Source organism: Clinocottus analis, unplaced genomic scaffold (assembly GCF_023055335.1).
Source record: "Clinocottus analis isolate CAN_PGR_092001 unplaced genomic scaffold, fCliAna1.0.p SCAF_13, whole genome shotgun sequence".
NCBI lineage: Eukaryota > Metazoa > Chordata > Actinopteri > Perciformes > Cottidae > Clinocottus > Clinocottus analis.
In genome coordinates this window covers 15,989,161-16,009,534 of record NW_027175854.1, presented here as the reverse complement: position 1 = coordinate 16,009,534, position 20,374 = coordinate 15,989,161, and the positions used below count along the sequence as shown (strand labels likewise).

The following is a 20,374-nucleotide window of genomic DNA, read 5'->3' as shown; positions in this document are numbered from 1 at the left end:
TCTAAAACAGCAATTAATTTTGTTTTCTCCGCATTCGTTCAGATGCGCCTTCAATAAAACATATTTTTCTTTGGTCGTTTCGGCGGTAAACAGGTATCCCTCAGGGACAGAGCTCCTCAGTGATGGTGACAAGAAGACACCCAGATTACTGTAGAAGTGATCAAGATGATTATTAACAATAAATCTGTTTGTATATCTCAGTGTCCTAATTCACCGGAGCACACACATTTAATATTCTTACTGTTCATTTTTAATTTGGTTTTATTACGGTTCTACTGTTTATTTATATTACTTGATTTGTATCTTCATTTACCTGTGAGCAATGCTGCTGTAATCCAGTAATTTCCCTACTGAGGGACTAATAAAGGCGTTTTAAATAAAGATTCTCTTATCTCATGATACTTAACGTGTTAACGTGTGTGTGCGCGCTTTGTGGCCGACAGTCAGGATGAACCAGGTGTTCTTCCGTCAGATGGAAACAGCTGGTGGCTCTCAGCGATTTCAAAAGGCAGGCAACAGCTTTTCGTGGGTAAAAAAACAACAACTATTAAACATAATACTCTGCATGAGGCACAATCGGAGAGTCTGAACCGAACACAGCCGGCCACCCACGAACGTTCCTCACTTCATGAGATGAGAAAACCAGCTTTTAAAACGAGGCGCAAAACTACACATTTGATAACAAAGCCTCCGCCGCTCGATGCACGTTTCTACAGAGCAGATTCATCAGGACTTTGTGATGAATGGTTCAAGCAGGAAAGAAAGGGTTGACAGAGAAAGAGACGCTCGTGTACTACCACGCCTGTCAGGTATTTTTAGAGAGGGAATACGAGAGACAGGGAAAGGATACGAGAGGAACATTAACGGTTGAAGAAGCGTTGGACACATCTACGGCCATGAGTACAGCGTGCTGCTGTATGAACACAATGGTGAGATAGAATAGGTGTCTCATAGATCACATGTACGTGCATGTTTTCCCTTTTTAGATGCAAAGAAGCGATACAGAAATAAACACGTCGACGCAACGGATGTTTCATAAGAAACTCTTTGCTTTCTCTTGATGTCAAAAACTCGCGGCCAGGTGTTTATTAGAGACCCGAGCTGAGCGTGCCACGTCATCTGTTTTGCTCCGTGCACAGTGTTTGCTTCGTGGAAGCCGGCAGAGGAGATACACACTGGATGGAGCATGTGCAGAAGTGTGGAGATTGAGTTTGCGAAACGCGAGTAGCGCCGGAGGGCGGGCATTACTGCAGCGATTCAGCTGCCAATCAAGGCGGACGTGGCCTTAATAAGGAGCAAATAAAAGGGATATTTTCATCTAAATGTCCTTTACTCAAATGTAATGCAATCACACGCCAAGAAACAAAAAGGTGACACGTTAATAAAAGATCCTCGAATTAAATCCCCTTTTCCAGGACCATGGACAGCGCCACTTGGCGCCATGTTTGCACAAAGGACTGATCCCACATTGCAGCGCTTTACCGGGCTATATTTTTTATATTATTCTACGTTTGGTATTTAAATGTTGCCATTGGTGAAGGGACATTCATCACTATGAAGGGGGAATACATTTTCCCGCCTCCAGGGATGGAAATGACTCCGCAGGGTCAGAAATATGTAGACCAGAATGGGGGAAATCCCTCCAGCATATATAAATATTATATATATATTACATGCAGTGCATGTACTGTGAATGTTAAGGGGATAAAGGGGGTTATTTCCATTATAACACAGTCTAGATCACTACACAACTGTGTCCTTTAGTGTCCACTAAGAGCTGAAATGAAGAGAGGAGAAGCGTACGGGTTGATGTGGATGGTTATCAGAGGAAATTGGTCAGTATTTCAACCACAGCCATAACTCAAGCCCCGGGGACTGTTTGACCACAGAGGCAGGAGGGATGATGGCAGATAGGACGTAAAAAAAGAGAAAAAACCTGTCATTACGAGGCCCCGAGCTCGCTCACAACAACAACACGCTCACACACAACATGAACACGTGAAAGAGTATTTCGGAGCATCCGAAAGAAACATCTACACAATCAAAGAAGCGCACACGTGCCGTGTGTCTCCATAGAGTAAATATGTGGTCGTGTGTGCTGACAGACTCACATGTACTGAAATATGTATACACACACGAGCCCCTCGCGCGGATAAAGTAATCCTCTGGGCTCGTGGTCGGCGTGTTTCGGGCAAAAGGGGGAATCCAAATGGCATTTAAACACAACCTGGCGGCTTCGGGGTAATGTCTTCTATTATTACTATTTTATTTGTTAAAAGGAAGGGACTAAAAATGACCACGGCATTAATCATGAATGAGAGTAGATATATATCGGAGTGCGGTGCGCGGCTGCATTATCAAATGGTGCTTTTATCAGAAGTACCACTGCAATCACTCTCAAATATACAATTCAGCTAAGAACCCGGAAAGCAAAAGTTTTTCAGATTGAATGTACGATTGTGTGCATGTCGTAGCGCTGCTTTAGAGGCCGGGAGTGCCTTTTCAGCCTCTCCGAGTGAACGTTATGGGCTTTTCACTGTCTCTATCTGGCTCACGAGCTCTTCAATATTTCATCTGTTAGTTTATTGGTTTGGAAAAAAAGGAATCCAGGATGGATGTTTCCGCACTTGTGTCTTATCTGCAAATGTTGTGTGAGGCACAGGGAAATTGAAAACTTCAGAGTGCCATCTAACTTTTTGTCCAGGACGTAATTGTTTTTTCATAATGTTTAGATCCAGCGTGCACGGACAGTGAACGCAGATGCTCATTGAGGTTTGAACTTGCTTTCCCGGACAAAGCGCGTCCGCTTGTGTCCTCGTCAGAGCTTGTCCACCTGCAGCATCACCTCAGGTCGGGTCAGACATGTTTTTCAGGATATTACCTCCATTGGAGGTTATTTGAGAGAAAAGATTTGGGAGCATTGGCTGATTTATATATTTCCTCTGAACTACACACATATAGCTGTCAGTTGCTGCAGGACCTGCTGTGCAGATGTTTTATACATTATTATGACTATTACTCCATAAAAGGTAGCCCTTTAAGCCCTAATCCTATTTGAGTTATACATGGGGATTATATATTATTGCAGCCCTGATTTTTATGTTTGATTTGATACCTTTTTGGGGGGATTTATATAGATTTGCGCCCTGTGACCTGATATAAAAGGGTGTGGAAACAAAGACTCTTTCATCCTGATTATCTGTAATTTCCTCACTCAATAATGACGTCACAACAAAGAGTGTTTTATGGTCGTTCAATACACGAATAGTGTGAGTTAAATAACGACACAGCGTAGCCTTGTGCTGCCGTTAGCATTGAGCTAAAGCCTCACAATCCAGTGCGTAGACTGGTAGAAAAAAAACACTTGCTATCAGTTATGTAGATTTATATTGAATTCATTCAGTTTCGAGTGATTTTCGGATACTATCCTGCATATCGTACCATTACATCGTCGTATGTTTCCTCTGCGCCGGGTCTCAGATTAAAAAACAAACAAAAAAAGTTTAGAAAAGCTTTAGCAGAAATCTACCTGTGTTAATCTGGCTTTACTTTAATCCTTTAACCTAATCATGCAAACATGGTTTCTTGTTTATGTGGCGTTTCAAAGCCAGGAATAATCTCTTTTTTTTTCCCTCCCACAGTAAGTACAGAATGTAAATGCCGAAAAATGGCGCTCAGGCCGACACGTGTGCGAGGGAGTGTGGGAGAAAGCGTTTCTTTTACGGTTGCCCGTGTTCCTCCTTCTGTCCCCGCTCGCTCGCCGCCGTTGCCGCCGCCGTGTTCAGCAACACATCTGTCTTTCTGATGGGATTATAAAACATTCACCGGCAGATGTTCGCAGTCCCCTTTGAAGATAGCATCCGCGCAGACTTCGCTGTGGATTTATGAGCGCTTTCGTCAGACACTGTTGAATTTATAACCGCATCATCAATATTCCTAACAATGTAATCAAATTGTTTGCAATCCCTCCGTCTGTTTGGATCCATCTTAAATCTGTGGAGGGAGGCAGCCTTCTGCAGCTGATTCTATTAGCCTCGACACCCCTGCGCCGTATTTTCTGTATCTTTCCACTTGTTTTCTCTGTACTGTAATTGCCGATGCATTAATCACTCTCTGGAGATGTTACGCATTATCTCCAGTTAGTTAGTATAGAGCGGCGGCACCGAGTGACATCTGCTGCCAAAGCAGCGAACATATAAACATAGTGTGCTCGCAGCGTGCACACGCCAGGAGCTAACAAGATATTGGCACGTTTCCTGGTTTCCACCCGGTCGCACGCCAGATTGTAAATCTCTCCCCGATCAGCTCCAGAGTGCCCGTGTTGATTCCCCCCCCCCCCCCCCCCCCGTGTTTCTGATCTGTCAGTCAGGGCGTCCGTCTGTGCACGCTGAGGCCTCCCAGTAGGTGACGGAAAGCCCGCTGAAGAGCTTAAGGCACCTTGTTAAGGAGCCTTCGCCCACCGCGGAGATTACAGACGGCTTAATGCGATCACGCAGAGGCAGCGGCCCTTTAGCAAGCGCAAGGTGACACGGTGGAGGATCAGAGATTATCTCGTTAACACCTTTTGGCCGTCCGGCTTAACGGGTTGATTATAGTTTACCTGGAACTCATTTGTTTGCCATTCGCAGTGCTGAGTACTGTGAGTTTTTTCTTCTTCTTTTTTACAACTTGTTATCATGATTTGTAGTTTTCCGTTTCCTGTTTTATTTTGTAGTCTTGTGTCCTCTGTGTCTCGGCACTTCTGGTCCTGTTCCAGTTCCTGCTTTTTGTTCCCTTCCGTCGGAATCTGGTTTGTTTTTTTTAATCTTTTCCTCGTTTTTGTTGGAATTAAATATTCTTTATTCGGTTGTCGGCGTTTGGGGTCCTTACTTCCTCCATCCCGTGACACTTGTATTTGAGTTGCAGTCCTGGAACACCGGTCCAGCGCTCTCGAGCGTCGTGCATCGAGCGTGGCTGTCGCTCATTTCGGCCTTAAGTCACGATCGTATTTCTCACGCTAAAAAAAACAAACCCTAAGCTGCTCTCACCACGGAGGAGTACGTCCCCACCAAATCTCCTGGGGTTCTGCTGTGAGGTGCCACTCATCAGCCAATCAAAAAAAAAGAGAAAGCGGCTACACGAATAGCGAATCAGAAAAAACGTATCTGTTGTATCTGGGTAAGACTTAATACAGGCGGGACTGGAGCTGCGTATTTGTCGTCGTCCCACCGTCAACGGCTCCCGGGGGATTTATGTCACTCTTGCCTGTCTTCAAAACTTGAGAGCCCTGTCGGTCTCCCGTTCTCAGAGTTCCCTTTACTGAGGAGGAAGTGCCTGAGACTTCAGTACTTTGTTCCTGCTGACACAGACACACGTTACAGCCGCCGTTCTCACACTCGAAGGTACTTTCCTTCTGCATCACAGTGGCCTGGCTGCCTGTGTGGCCGTGCATATGCAAAGTATAAGTCATTAAAAGTTTTATATTTAGACGAGGGATAATTGGGGCAGACATTTACCATCGTCAGACAACGAAAAACAAGTACAATGTGTGTAGATATGCACTGAAAGATGGCGAGACTATGGTGTAGTTTGTACTTCTTCGAGACTGACTTGTAAACTGGAGGTGATTCTGGGGAGAAAAAAAAAGAGTTGCCTTCCAGAAAAGGCTTGTTTGGGCTTTGTGGGGCATGTTGAACAGCATGTATAAAGAATTAATTACCTTCGAGCAGCAAAGAGCTGCAAAAAAAAAAAAAAAAAAAAAAGGAGGAGAAGGGATGAAGTAAAAAAACACTGCAATATAGAAAAAGACTGATGGGGAGTGCCAGAGCTACGAGATGAGAGGAAGCTGAAAGCACAACAGTCCCAGAACCGTCCTTTATTTTTACCGTACAGATGGTACACACGTACACACAGACACACAACGACGACAATACAATACAAACGCAATAAATAAGACGCTCTATGAAGCAGCAGATGCTGCATGTTTGTTCAGATGATCAATTTTCTATTGATACTGACAGTATATTGACTTTACTGTCGATTATTGTGACGCTCTGAAGGGATCAGCGGTAGTCTGCTTCATCTCACATGCCGTCTTTTATGAGCTGCACCTGAGCCAAATGCTGCAGCGCCTGGGTCCAAACTATTACATTTATGAGCTTAAATTATTCATTTGATATGAATGAAAATTTAACTGTGAGAATCCACCTGCTGTAATTGATGTAACGCAAGTCGCGCGGAGAGCGGACGTCCGACGCATTCGCCGTGGGAAATGCCGAAACACTCAGTCCGCTTGGTTTTCTACAACCAGAAGTTACACAAGAGGGTTGTTGAGAACAACAACCGACTGCTGGAAGGTTTTCTGTAGGCGACTAAAATGTTGCAATGAACTCTTCGTGGACTGAAAACGCACCGTGAAAGGGTTGAAGTGGAAAGAAGAAAAAGTCAAATATGAAAATATAGGGCATAGCAGCAAATTCAGTGAAAATGACTGTCATTTTCTCACTTTTCCCACGAGCGTCGCCCCATGCTGGCCGTGTGAAAGAATGCAGGTTTAAAGCACTCTTCTTTGGCTTCACTGAAGCACAAGCATGTGACAGAATAGTTATATTCCCTATTTTTTTTAAATGCTTCAAGTATAATGTGAATACAGGCTATTTCTATTACTTGTATTTGAAATAGGTATTTCAATTACTTTTGAGAATTTTTCGTCATTTGTATTTCATAAGGCCAATAAAAACATTTGTAATTTGTAACAAAATACTTTAGAGTGGAGTAATTGTGTGTTTAAATACTCAAAATACTTTCTCCACGAATCAATATATGTTCAACGGATTGTCAGTCAAGTTAAATGTTTTATGTAGTGACAAATGTCAACTAGCTAACATGCTAATGACGCTAGCATGCTGTTTAGGCTAGTGAAACGCCAGTGTTTAGCACGTTAACTTATCAGTGGAGTAGCTAGCTGTAGGAAGAGGGATATTGGGAGCTTGAATGTTCATGATAAACTTATCAAAAGACATCAGAACATCTTACAAGTTATGCTGCATCTTATCCCCAGTTAGCCAGCGGGGGCTTGGACAGTAGCTAGCTTACAAACTCTACATGCCTACCAGCATATATGGCGTCCACAGTTTTTCAAAGTTGGGTAACTTTGTACAATTTGCGAGTGTGCACGCAATAAACATAAGCGTTGTTTCAACGGTTTATTAAAATGTCTGCTGTGTCACAACCGCAGTTCTCTGCATGCGTACGGCTCAAACATCCCCTCCCCCGCGCCATGATACAACCATTCTGTCAGCTTCTGACCTCGACGGGAACAACTTTGATGTCGGGCTCTGCCCACAAGACATCGTGTGTAAGGATTTGTCATCGGCGATGTTGGGCTGCGTCACAGCGGGGCAGTGTGTGTGTCTGCGGACATGAGGCGACGTAGTCGCTAGCTCTATAAAACACAAGCGCGACCGCGCGCTGCCGCTCCAGCCGCTCTCGCGCTTACACTCTGAAGCGGTCCGCTTGTTTTCTTTGAAAGGTGGAATTGAAAAGCTGATGTTTTGTAGCGCTAACACTTCTTATGAATTCCTCCTTGCCCTTTTTTGCCCCTCTGCAACTGTGTTGACCAGCGTGGTGAGCAAGCGCTTGATGAGCCAACCGTAATGTAAGAGCCGGAGACACTGTGCTGTCTGCTTATCTGCCTCTCGGCTGCATATTTTTGCGTGTTCTTCACTCGCATGTTATCAGTAATAAAACAGGCCAGAAGCAACAAAACTTTTTTTTTCCACGGTGCCCACAAACTTCAACATTAATATTAACACCCACAAGCTTATACAACCATGAATACGATTACGGACACACACGCACACACAGACACACACACAGACAAAAGCAACGGTGCGTGCACAAACATGTAGGCTCTAAAACGCATTTATTTAACAGCTTTTGAAACCTACACATGCAGAGATCCAGTTGAATATGACCCTTTTGGCTCTCTCGATGCAACACATGCAGACTCGTGCACACGTGCAGCATTAGTACAAGCTTGTGGGTGGCTGCTGTACACCAACACACAAACAATGTACAGATATTTGCATTGGCACTCACTCACAAAATCCCATTTTTTCCACCCCTCCGTCCTGCAGTTTGGACCACAGCCTTTTCCCTCTTCGAACATGTGAAGGAAAAAAAAAGAATTGGAGATCCCTGTGAGCTCTGTGTCTCCAGGGAACACACACACACACACACACACACACACACAGACACACTGACACACACAGATACTGGCCTTCAGGGTCAACAATGCAATTAAACCTCAAAGGGCCTCTCCAGTCTGACAAGAATCCTCGACGTGGAAGGAGGCAGGGCCAGAAAGACAAGAGCGTTAACCCTTATCTGAACTGGGCAGCGTGCCGGTTAACCCGAGAGTCGCTTCGTGCGACCACCGGTCAATTCCTCACCGCCCCGGTGGTTTACTGTAGCAAAATGCCGGCGTCTCGGGTTTTCTATCAGAGCAAACAACAGGGAGAAACCTCGGCCGAGGCACGAACGCCATCTCCAGTGACACCAGCCCTCAAATTTAACATCAGGAGGGGGTTTGTCTACCCTGTTGTTTATTTTGTTTGTTTGTTCGGAACAATGACAGCAAGAGAGCTTACTGCTATTCAGTTTCCTCGTCTCCGGCCTAGCGGACATGTTTGCCAGTGGCTCTCCTCCTCGCTGTGATAATGTGAGCGAGACAGCGTTCTAAAAAATAAAGGCCACAGAGGATTTGAAGAGAAGACTGACTGTAGTCTGACACGTCCGTGACTTTCTAGTGTGTACATTTGTAAAAAAAAATTAAAATAAAAACAGATTCTTCTGTGATTTATTGAGTTGAGGGGACACTTTTTTGCAATTCTCTTGCCTTCATAAAAACTGCTGATTTGTACAGCGAGTGCCAGGGGACAGTGAATAAACTATTAGGGATGAATGAAAAAGGAAAACCTCGGCTTTTTTTTTTACATATTGCATTATCAATTTAAGGTCTTCTCCATTTCAGCTCATTTGAACGTAGGGACGAGGGAGGAGAGAGGAGGATAAAGAGCGCCAGAGGGGAGGGTCATAATTTCAAGGAGACATTTTGTGACATGAATGTAGTCATTTTCTCAACCGGCGCTGGTGTTTTACTGCAGGGCCTTTCTTCACCAGAGAGCTGGACGTAAATCTCCCCAGTAGAAACCCCAACAGGGGCCTTGATGACCGCCCCACTGACATATATATCGGTAACGCGGTGATGGTGCATTGTTTGCACGGTCCAATCACAATGCACGTGTATTCCTGGAGTCCTTGAGATTGTGTTTCATTCAGACTGTGCCATGTTTTATAATTGCTCTCTGAAACAGAGCATGCGTAAGTGTGTGTGTGGACAACATAACACTCGGGCTGTTTTCGTTTTTTGTGAATTACAGGGCAGTTGAAACCTCTCCATCTGTGTGTTAAGCTGTGAAAATGAACTTCCCTCCAGTCTGTGTGAACGTGTGATGACAGTATCTACAGTATATACAATGTATACCATGAATTAACGTTAAAATGATCAGCGATAACATCCAGTGGAGAGATACAGACAAAGTAAACATTATATTTCTAAATAAATACATTTGCAAATGAGTAACACTGCACTGCAGTCCATTACTCATGTTGATAACAGTTAGGAGTTTGACCTTATACTCAGATTTAATATAAGGGGTCACATTCTGGAGAAGTGTACAAGTTGGATTTGCGTGTCAGCTTAAGGCCGTTAAGAAGTGTAATCACTGACATCGCTAAACAGAACTGACAGTGGTGTGATGCTCTAATGCTCCGTGACTGCGCCAAAGCCTGTGAGAGGCTTGCGCAACAGCTGGTGCAAATCCCTTTGTTTTTTTTTTTATGTTTGGCAGACGGCTTCGTGCGAAACGTTGGCCTCCGTGCAGGCCTCGCTGACCCTCAAAGGTCACGGGGGTCACAGGGTACGCATGCAGGGAAGAAGACGTTTCATTGTCAGCAAATCAAATGAAAAGACAAGTAAAAGGGATATTTTGTCACATCGTTGCGTTAAAATGTTCCAACTACAAGACCCTGAATCTAAAATGAGGACTTCTAAAATGTGTCTGTCTGTGGTTTCACAGTCTGAAAGATATAGAAGAGCAGACTGAAGCCATCTTAGGAGACTTTTACCTTTGCTAAACGCCAGAGTGTTGAGGTTCCCGACCACGATCGCTGAACTAAAGGAGAGCAATGAGCTCCAATCCGACAATCTCGGTTAGAAGACGATCGTATCTCCGCAATAACGGAGTGAATCAATCTTTTGAAATTGTCGTATGAATTATGTCGGAGGAAGTTTTCAGAGCGACTCCGCGTGTGGAGATGAGAAAGCTAGCTTTTTCTCAGAGGATAAGGAAGGAGAATCCCCCAACAATCCCCCGGAAGATGGCGTTGATAACTGACGATGACGTAATGAAGATTAAGACAAATGATGAAAATGATGAGGATGCAGATTTTTTTTTTGTTGCCATTTGCTCTGCAGGATTTAGCCCCTTTTTGTCTGCGCTGATGTTAAAAGCAAATATGCTGGTTTGGTGCCATCTGGTGCCTCCGTGGTATGTGAAGGGATTAGTCACGCTGAACGTAAACTGTCTCGGGGAATTTCCCTTCGTCGTTTTGGACATTAATGCAGCCTTTTTTCCCGACTGCGAGGCCTCGGCTATTTCCCATCTGGGTGCGTGCGTTTTCCTCTCCGGGAGCAGATTTTTCCAATTTCCCTTCATCCTAAACCTGGCACTTTGAATGTCAGCACTTTTTAATGCAGAGAGCATTTCATCGGGGTGGTACAGACGCTGCACCATCACCCCGCACACACACACACACACACACACACACACACACACACACACACAAACACAGCTAAATTTAGCTAAATGGCTAAATATCTGCTAATGTATCCTTTGCTTTGTGTACAGAAAGAGTTGCTTTATGAATGAAAAACAAAGAAAAGACTTCTCGTTTTCTCCGCGCGCCGTTGCGTCATCGCATTTCGCGATTCACGGTACGGAAGAAGAGAAGAACCGTCCTCCTCCGTGTATTTAGGATTATTGTTTTATGAACACCATCTCTTTCCCGGGACTTCAATTACAGACGCAGAATCCACAGCGATTTCGTTCAAAGTCAGTCAGAGATTTAATGGATTCCTTTTATTAGCTCCCGACAAATTGCCTTTTCAGAGGGAAGAACATTTGCATTATTCATTTGCCAAAGAGCAAGTTCATTTAGGTTAGTTGGAGATGAGCTCGGCGGCCAACAGTTGGACTTGGAATGCCTCTTCGCGGGGCAGGATGAGACACGCACACACACACACCCTCTGTGTGAGAGGAGTCCCTTGACCTCTGACCTTTGACCTCTTTGTCCCCGCCGCCTCGGCTGTGCAGGTGATCCAGCGCCGCGAGGACGGCTCGGTCAACTTCTTCAGAGCGTGGGAGTCTTACCGCGAGGGATTCGGCAAGATCACCGGCGAACACTGGCTCGGTAAGTGTCTCAGCTGTGTGTGTGTGTGTCTGTGTGTGAGTCTGTGTGTGTTTGGCGATGTATGACTCATGTGTGTGTGTGTCATGTGACCTGCCAGGCCTTTGCTGTGTATATAATAATATAATAATAAATGTATCGCTTGACTGCACTTGATACAACACAACACTTCATAGTAATCATCATAAATACATTGATATGTTATATTATTACGCCGCTCAAACTTTAGTTTATAGTCATTTAACTGTTAAAAAACTATTTATTAATAATCAATATTGTTTACTAAAGACTACTAGGGTTATTGCTTGTTATTTTGACAGTTTTATTGGCGCAAATATTGTTATATTTGATCAAATATCGTCATATATGATTTGTAAACCTTGAAGAAATTATTGGTAAAACATCTTTTAAACATTTCACGGATAATTGTAACATAAACATCATTAATTATTGGCTCCTTAACGGTCTAAAGACATTCTTTTAAGAGCTCTCGTAGAGTAAACTGTATTGTTAAATGCTTAATAATTGGTTTCTGGTCCATCTATATCTGTAATGTGTTTAGATATTTTACAAATAATTAGGTTATCAGTAACATATACATGATAAAGTACTAAACATGACATATTGCGTATCCATATTTGCATTAATAAACAGTTTACGAATATAATCATAAAGTAATGTTCATACCAGATGTGATTTATAATACTAATTACTTCATATAACAGGAACTATTAATACAATAACTGAATTATAGTGAGTCAAATAACTGTAGTTTAATTGACCATTTGTTACTGATGGTCGTAATAGAGTTTTACCCATGATGCACTTGTCTATATCAGCCTTTGAGGTGAAAGCAGGAGGAAGAGAGAAACTCTCAGAGTGAAGTAGCTGGATGAAGAATGATGGAGAGAAACACAGACGGAGGGAGAGACTCCGGGTGACTTCACCTCCTTCATATGATCAAGAATCCAATAATGAAAACCACTCCGGCGACATCGACAAAGATTATGGCAGCAAATCAAAATACGTGTGTAAAGTGCACTTCTTGAGAGACATCACGACACAACAAAAACACACACACACACACACACAACTCAATTACAATGTGTGTTGATGTCCACATGACAAACAGAACAACAGAATGATTTATTTCCGTTTTTTTTCTTTTACCTCAGAGCTTTTTAACGGTTGCCTTCTGCTCATCATTTGCATTTTCTCAGAGCGCGCTTGTCCAAATCCTTTTATTTCTCGCTGGCAGCGTGACACATTAGTCCATGCCTCCCCTCAAATGTGACAGCAAAAGAATGCCAACAAAGAAGGAATTTAAGTGTGAAATTATCAACTTTTTTTTGTCCAAAGCCAAACTCCTCTTCTTCACTCGCACGTCTCATTAAAGAGACTCGAATGTGTCTCGTCATCGTTTAAGCCAGTGGTTCTCAAAGTGTGGGGCGCGACCCTCTAGTGGGGCGCCGAGGTATTACAGGTGAGAGGGAGCTTCTTCTTCCTTACTTCCTTACTTCCTTACTTGCTTGCTTACTTACTTACTTACTTACTTACTTACTTACTTACTTACTTACTTACTTACTTACTTACTTACTTACTTGCTTGCTTGCTTGCTTACTTACTTACTTACTTACTTACTTACTTACTTACTTCCTTGTTTGCTTGCTTGCTTGCTGGCTGGCTGGCTGGCTGGCTGGCTGGCTGGCTGACTTACTTACTTACTTGCTTGCTTGCTTGCTTGCTCGCTCACTCACTCGCTCGCTCGCTCGCTCGCTCGCTCGCTCGCTCGCTCGCTGGCTGGCTGGCTGGCTGGCTGGCTGGCTGGCTGGCTGGCTGGCTGGCTGGCTGGCTGACTTACTTACTTGCTTGCTTGCTTGCTTGCTTGCTCGCTCACTCACTCACTCACTCACTCACTCACTCACTCACTCACTTACGTACTTACTTACTTACTTGCTTGCTTGCTTACTTACTTACTTACTTACTTACTTACTTACTTACTACCTTGTGGTAATCTTTGCACCAAATATTAGTTATTTTTTGCACAGAGATAACATTTTTTTGCATTTTTATAACAAAGTGATTGCACATGTTATTAGTTTTTGTCTCATGGAGCAAACTTGTTGACTTGAAAGGGATTCATTAATTAAAAAAGCATGCAAGGGGTCTCAAAAAGTTAAAAGTCATCTGCTTAGACCTCCGCGCCAGATGTTGCATGTGTGTTTTTTTAAAAATCTATTTTACATTCATAATCCAACACGTTTCCCCGGTACGGTATGGAAATTGACGACCAGTTCTTTCCATCACCAACTGGCCTTTCCGGCTTCTTTTTTTTTTAATTGGCCTGACATTTGTTCAAGAAGCGGGAGAACGTGATGAGATGAGGGCCGAAAAACATGTTTTCTCACGTCAGGTGTTAAGTATGAAAATGGACTACCAATGAAGCTCAATAAAAACAAGACATGCGACCTGATTAGTTAGCTGAGGAAGCGAGACCCTGTAGGAACGTCTAATCACACAATCAGCGTCTCTCTGGGTCTCATCCTAATCTCAGATATTATCTCAGTATGTACACGCAAACATCGTACGGTGGTAAATGTGTTGTGCTTATTTTGTGTCAGTCAATCTTTAAAGGAGGCTTTTTTATTTCATGGAGGTGAGAGAGCTGTAGGATGTAGTGTTTCTGAACCACGGGCCACCATTGAAGTGCACTCTTTTCGTCCTGATCCCAGAAGCCTTTAGGGCTGCCGCTCGCCTACACTGTAAAAAAAAATGTAAAAAAAATAATTAAAATTAAGACATTTTCGTTAAAGGTTTTGCAGTGAAACGCTGTTATTTTACATATTTTTTTCTGTATTATTACGACCAAACACCTTCAATAAAGTGGTATCACTTAAAGATCTGCGGAGAAATATATATATATTTTTTTAAATATTTTTTACGATCAAACACCTTCAATAAAGGACCTACATGAATTTCTATGTAATTCTAGAAAGCAGTGAAAATACTGTTTATATAAAACATAAAATCCAACATAAAACATTTTTCTATAACAAGAAATGTAATTTAATATTATTAGCGTAATACTTAAATCAACAGTTGGGTTGTTCATGTTCAGATAATAACTGTAATTTTACAGTGATTTATATATGATTTTAAAAAAAAAACAGTAAAAAGTCATTTTCAATAAAATTACGATTTTTTACAGTGCATCTAACACATGTCACGACATCACGGTGACTCATGCCGAAGAACAGTGGATTTTGTGACTGTGACAACCCGGGGATTCATCACATCGCGCCAAGTTGATGTGAAAACAACTCGGCTTCTAAACGCCGGCGTGAAACCCGACGGTTCAATGCCCAATCAGCACCAACGGGCCGGGGAAACACGGGCATAGTGAGCTGTCTCTGAAATCCTTATGAGTGCATTACTGATCTCCAAATCTGGTCCGCTTACACATGCACAAAAAAAAAAAGTCCCAAAAGCGCTGAAGCATTTGCAGAAAATGTAGTTTCCTGAGGAAATGTGGGTCGAGCGGCCGTGTTAATGAGACATCGCCGTGTCTTTAGAAAAGCTTTCATCGCAGTGTGCGCGAGCTCAGACCGGTTGGAGGAAGCGGAGCTTGAAGAAAAAGTCTATTTCTGGTGGAAAAAAAAAAAACATGAGCTCGCCATGGTCAAGGTTACAGACCACGGCTGAGATACTCTCCCCATCAGCACTCTTGATTAAAGCCGCGTACATCGGGGGTTCGGCGCCCGGAGCGGCGGCGCGTCACTTCTCTAAATCATGCAGCTGTTTTACTGGCTGAATTACACATACGTTGCATTAAATCACAAAGAAATCAGAAAACATAATTAATTCCTCCCTGAGTCCAGTCCAATGGCATATACATATATACGCATAACTTCATATATTGAATTGAATTTATATATATAGACAATATTCCCATGATTTCCCATCATCTCCATCATCATCATCATTAATGATTAAAACAGTTTCATCTGGTTACTGGACTGTAAATTAATGATGACACGTGTATTTTTATAATTCTGTTTCATTCCTGACTTTCATCAGGGCCGTGCACTCTCTCTCTCTCTCTCTCTCACACACACACACACACACACACACACATCTGCGTTAACGAACACTAACGAGTGCTGCCACCTGGAGGCAAAGGGTGGTATAGCAGTAGTTAGACGTCACTGCTTGTTATTAGGATTCTACTTGTATTTTACACTTCAAACAAATGGAAATAATTACTGGAACACAACGTAAACATGAATCTATTCCAGGCGCTTGTCCATCAGACGTGAGCGTAAAGTAATTCATAATTATAAAGATGTCAATAGGCCGGGCTGCCTGCTGAACATTTGGTCCCGCAATGCTCTGTAACGGTATAATCATCTGGTTCTCCATCACCTTCACCACTCTGTGTCCTTGCTCGATATAGGAATGCTTGCATGTACTATATATAGAGGTTATGTGAATTAATGGACATCTACGGTCTCTCTTTGCCGACCCGCGGGCCATTGCACCCGTAATAAAAAAAATGTGTCGGCTCGATCCCCCCCAACGGTACGCTGTAGGAAAAAGGTGCAAATATTGAAAGCTCCGGATTTAGCACAGGGAATTTCAATGAGCCAGCGTGCTACTGTGAACCCTTTTCAGAGCACCCTTGCGCATTCACAGTGTGCCGTTGTCTCGTCACCCTCATCATCGATTACCCTCAGGGCAAAAAATATGGAGGAATGGATCCATGCTCCAGAAAGAAATCCATCGCCGTTACCTCCGTCGGACAAATATTGCTCCTTATCGCCCCGTCTCTGCTGATCTTTACATCTCTCATTATCTTAACGTGCAGCCGGGGTCTACGTTCAGAAGAGCCGTTGGTGAGAACGTTCAGGGGAAGTAGAGCAGTCGAGGGTTAACACATCGAGCGTCGTGTGCTTTTAAAGTGGGGTCCTTCCCTGCATGTATTAGTTTGCTTTGCAGGATGACACAATCACACGTGTGAGAAGATTCTAGCACATTGGGGACCACGTGCAAGACATGAACTCAATTTAGCGCCCCCCCCCCCCCCTTTTTTTTTCCTTCCTGTGATAACGCAACCGGATATCTGTTCCTTCAGCTCAGGTGTTAGTTAGTTGAAATTCTGGAAGATTAATTTTAGGCTTGAAGTTGTTGTCTCATGTCGATCCGGACTGCGCTGCGGATCGCTTGCAAAGAGTCTTGGATATGGCATCCATGGCATCGTGGATCTGCCGTTATTTGGCTACCATGTAATATATCGCCGGTCCTCCATACGGCTCAGATAGGATTCACCATGCCGCGCGTCTCCCTGTAAAAACTAACGTATCAATGAATAACCTTCCCCTCCCCAGGACTCTGTTTAAAGAGCATAAAACTGGGTCAAGGCAATTCCATCGCCGCCATCAAATCCGTTAGACACCTGCTCTCGGAGGCTGCTTTTGCCGCGTCTACCTGTAACGTGGGTCCTAAAAACAGTTTAACGCCTTCCCAAAGAGACTAACCTAGTTCTACAAATGGCCTGTTGCAATAACATACTTCTGTATTGTGTTGAAAGCGGCACTTAAATCCACCCGAAAGAGGCCGTAATCATGCCCTCTCTCTCTCTCTCTCTCCCAGCTTTGAGTCCATTAACTGCAGCTGTAATTTTTATGTGCATACACACTTGTGTAAACGACGTGTTGCGACAGAAACAACTCGACGCTGCTGTCCGCTGAGTTTCACAGAATCATGGAATATCGGTGCAAAGTTGACACTGTGACATTTTTGTCCTTTTTTTCTTTTTGTGAAACCTGTCGTCGGAGGGGAAGAGGAGGACTGACATTCAGAAGAAACGTTTTTAAAATGAGGCCATTCGTCAAAAAAAAAAAAAAGGTTTGGTTGTTAGTTTGAGTTGTTGTTTGAGCTCACACTGTCAGTGAATCCTGAACCCCCCCCCCCCCTACAATAAATAGTAGCGTCTTTGAAAGTGCATTTAAATATTCCAACTTTTACATTCAAGTGATTAATTTCTCTAAAACAAAGTCAGTATTATCTCATTGTGTTCATTCTGAGTCAAAGATTTCTTCACTTTTTCCGTATGGAAGACAAACAGAAACACTTGACATTCTTAGGCGCTGCACAATTGTATTAATCAGTGAAGCATTAACAGCTTAATCAATACCTCTAAATGGAATTCTACTTCTATTGTTACCTCCGAGTAATAGAAATAAATATTAATTCGTTGTCATACCAACTGCCGGATTGGAATCCTCTCATCCGTTTATTTATTTACAACGGAGGTGGAAAATGCATCCCTCCCTTTTTGTTTCACTTTTCTTTTTCTCTTTGTCACACTGCAGTCATTTCATCATGCCGTTTTTTTTCTTCTTCTTCTTTTCCTTCGATCGATACACAATTACAATAACGACGTGGATGATCAAACGGAGAGAACCTTTAAAACGTAGAGGTAAAAAGCCCGGACACAGATACTGCACTTGAAGCATTTTGAGGTTGGGAGGGAAAAAAAAACTGCTGATCCCTTATCATGCTGACACCATATTCCTCACACACACACAGGGCTTCTTTTTTTTTTGCAGATGGTATAGTTTGAGGAACAGCCGGCCCGCTGAAGCAACAGAGAAAGCTCGCTAGTACCGCTTAAGCTCCGACCGTTGGCTTTTTCCAGTGTGCGCCTGATGGATCTTCGCTCTCTGGGCGATAAGATAGACTAACTGTTACTCTTACTGCTCACTCTCTGTTGCACTCTGAGTCACGTAGAACCCTGGCGAGGTGAATCGCATTATATCTGCTGGGTTTTCTACTCCCAAAAAAAAAAAGGAGCGTTCCGCCTATTTAGAGCCGGCGGATCAGGGAAATTAGGGGGAATCTTTTCATATCAGTGAAGGTTGGCGTATGGATGCCACGGTGGTGCAGGCAAACTGCTGTCCTCCCTTTCCAGCTCCTTTCATCAAACCTATTTTACTCACCGCAGGAAGTTTTCTTCCTTTATTCCGGGCCGGCGCGTGCGTCCCGCCTCCGGTTTGTGTGTGAACTCGACGCTCGGATCACCAGATGACCAGCGTGGAGCGAGAATGCCCAAACTCACGACTCGTTATTCTGGGGGAATCGTGAGCGAGCCTCGGGCGTGAGGGACACAGATACAGAGAGTGCAGCAGGCATCCCACAGGGAACAGAAACAGGATGCCGACGGTTCTGCCTCTCTCAACTCATCTTCTGTCAATTTACAAAAAATTGTAAGAAAATACAGCGTCAGACACCGTTATGCAATTGAAGTCAGAAGAAGAAGAAGACAAGAAATGGTAAAAAAAAAAAGCCCCAAAATGAATCTTTCTGGCCTCAACTCCCTGCCAACACAACCCACACTTCCAAATGATATCCCATCACGCACCGTTCCCGCCAGTCAACCTGCACGGCGCATCGGTGTCTTGCGACTCTTTCAGAGACGAGACCAGGAAAGCCCCGGGCCCAGATGGCATGTCTCACTTCTGTCTGAAGGCCTGTGGTGACTAACTGGCTCCTGTCTTCACACAGATCTGAGAGCAGCTTATCTCTTCTTTCAAAAACACTCCATAACCGTCGTGTTGCCCCCCGTAAAGCTGGCGTGACAGGAGCAACGGCGACAGGCAGGTTTTTTCCACAGTCCTTTGAAAAGACTAGTGTCGGCCCACCCGATGCACATCGCAGCCCCCCTGCTGGATTCCCCCCCCCCCACACACACACACACCCTCCCGCAGTTTGTCTACGAGGCAAACACGTTGGTTAATGAAGCAGTCATTATGGCACTGCACGTATCCTGCAAAAGTCTTTAGTGGAAACGGAAACCGTACGCAAAGATCTGGTTTCTTGTCCTGGAACTCACTCAAAACAAATACAGCAAAGTATCCTCATACGACCTATCTGCTGTGTACGTTATCGTCCATTTCTTTGGGCGTTTTCCTATTAAATTCCAGCAAACACGTGTCAATTTCCACTCGTTACATGCATACGAGCCTTTTCAAAGTAACCTTCCATCTTAATAGAAAACAACTCAGTTCGGTTCAGGCAACACAACTACTTCATGAGGTTTCGGAAAAGATTGTGGGTTCGGGTTAGTGTGTTGGAAACATCCCGTCTGTAGTGTAACTATTTCCTTTGATTGTTATTTGAAGACAGAAAAGAGGATTTGCATGTCTGCTGCACGCAACGACAAGTCACATGACCTTTGATAGTCTATTTACTTATATGAGAATATAAAATAAAGGTCCCATTACACATAGTAATTTATTTTGAGGGGGATCTACAAATTCTACACGTTCAATTTCGAAGGTATAGTCATGCATCAGCCTGCATACAGGTGATCCAATTGTATGCCGGCGGTTCAATCTCCAACTGCCTGACAGACAAAGCAACAGGAGAGGCTGGTGAGACTTCCCGTTCTGGCATTCCTCAGGGATGTGTATGTGTGCGTGTATGTGTGTGTTCGTCTCAGTCATCTACATGAATGACTGTGCCTCTAGGGCACACTGGGCTTTTTTTTTATGTGACTCCGCTGCACATATAATAACCTCAAGGTTTATACAAAAGCTTCATCAAAAGGCCGAGCAGAAGTTGCTCTTCATGTGCCAGTCGAGGAAAATGCGACTGGAGTTGTTACTTCAATTGAACGCGCCAACTGTCGGCTGGGTTTGCTTTGGTTTGGCCACAAACTGGGAAAAGAGCAGATGGTCCAAAGGAGTAATCAAACATGTTTTGCAGACCCCCGTCAACTTTAACTCAACCCCCTTATGCCAGGTTTTTCCGATTCAAATCACTGTCGCCGGTGATCTGTTGGGGGAAATTCTGGTGAGACTCG

At 43.7% G+C, this 20,374-nt stretch overlaps 1 protein-coding gene across 3 annotated transcripts in view; it reads left to right on the top strand.

Annotated features, from left to right (window-relative positions):
- Positions 1–20,374, top strand: part of fibcd1b (fibrinogen C domain containing 1b) — a 98,684-nt gene that overhangs the window by 52,283 nt on the left and 26,027 nt on the right. For all 3 annotated transcript variants that reach the window (XM_068574000.1, XM_068573999.1, XM_068574001.1), the window contains one exon: positions 11,418–11,514. In XM_068574000.1, the coding sequence (XP_068430101.1) occupies positions 11,418–11,514 (97 nt within the window). The remainder of the gene's footprint in view (positions 1–11,417; positions 11,515–20,374) is intronic.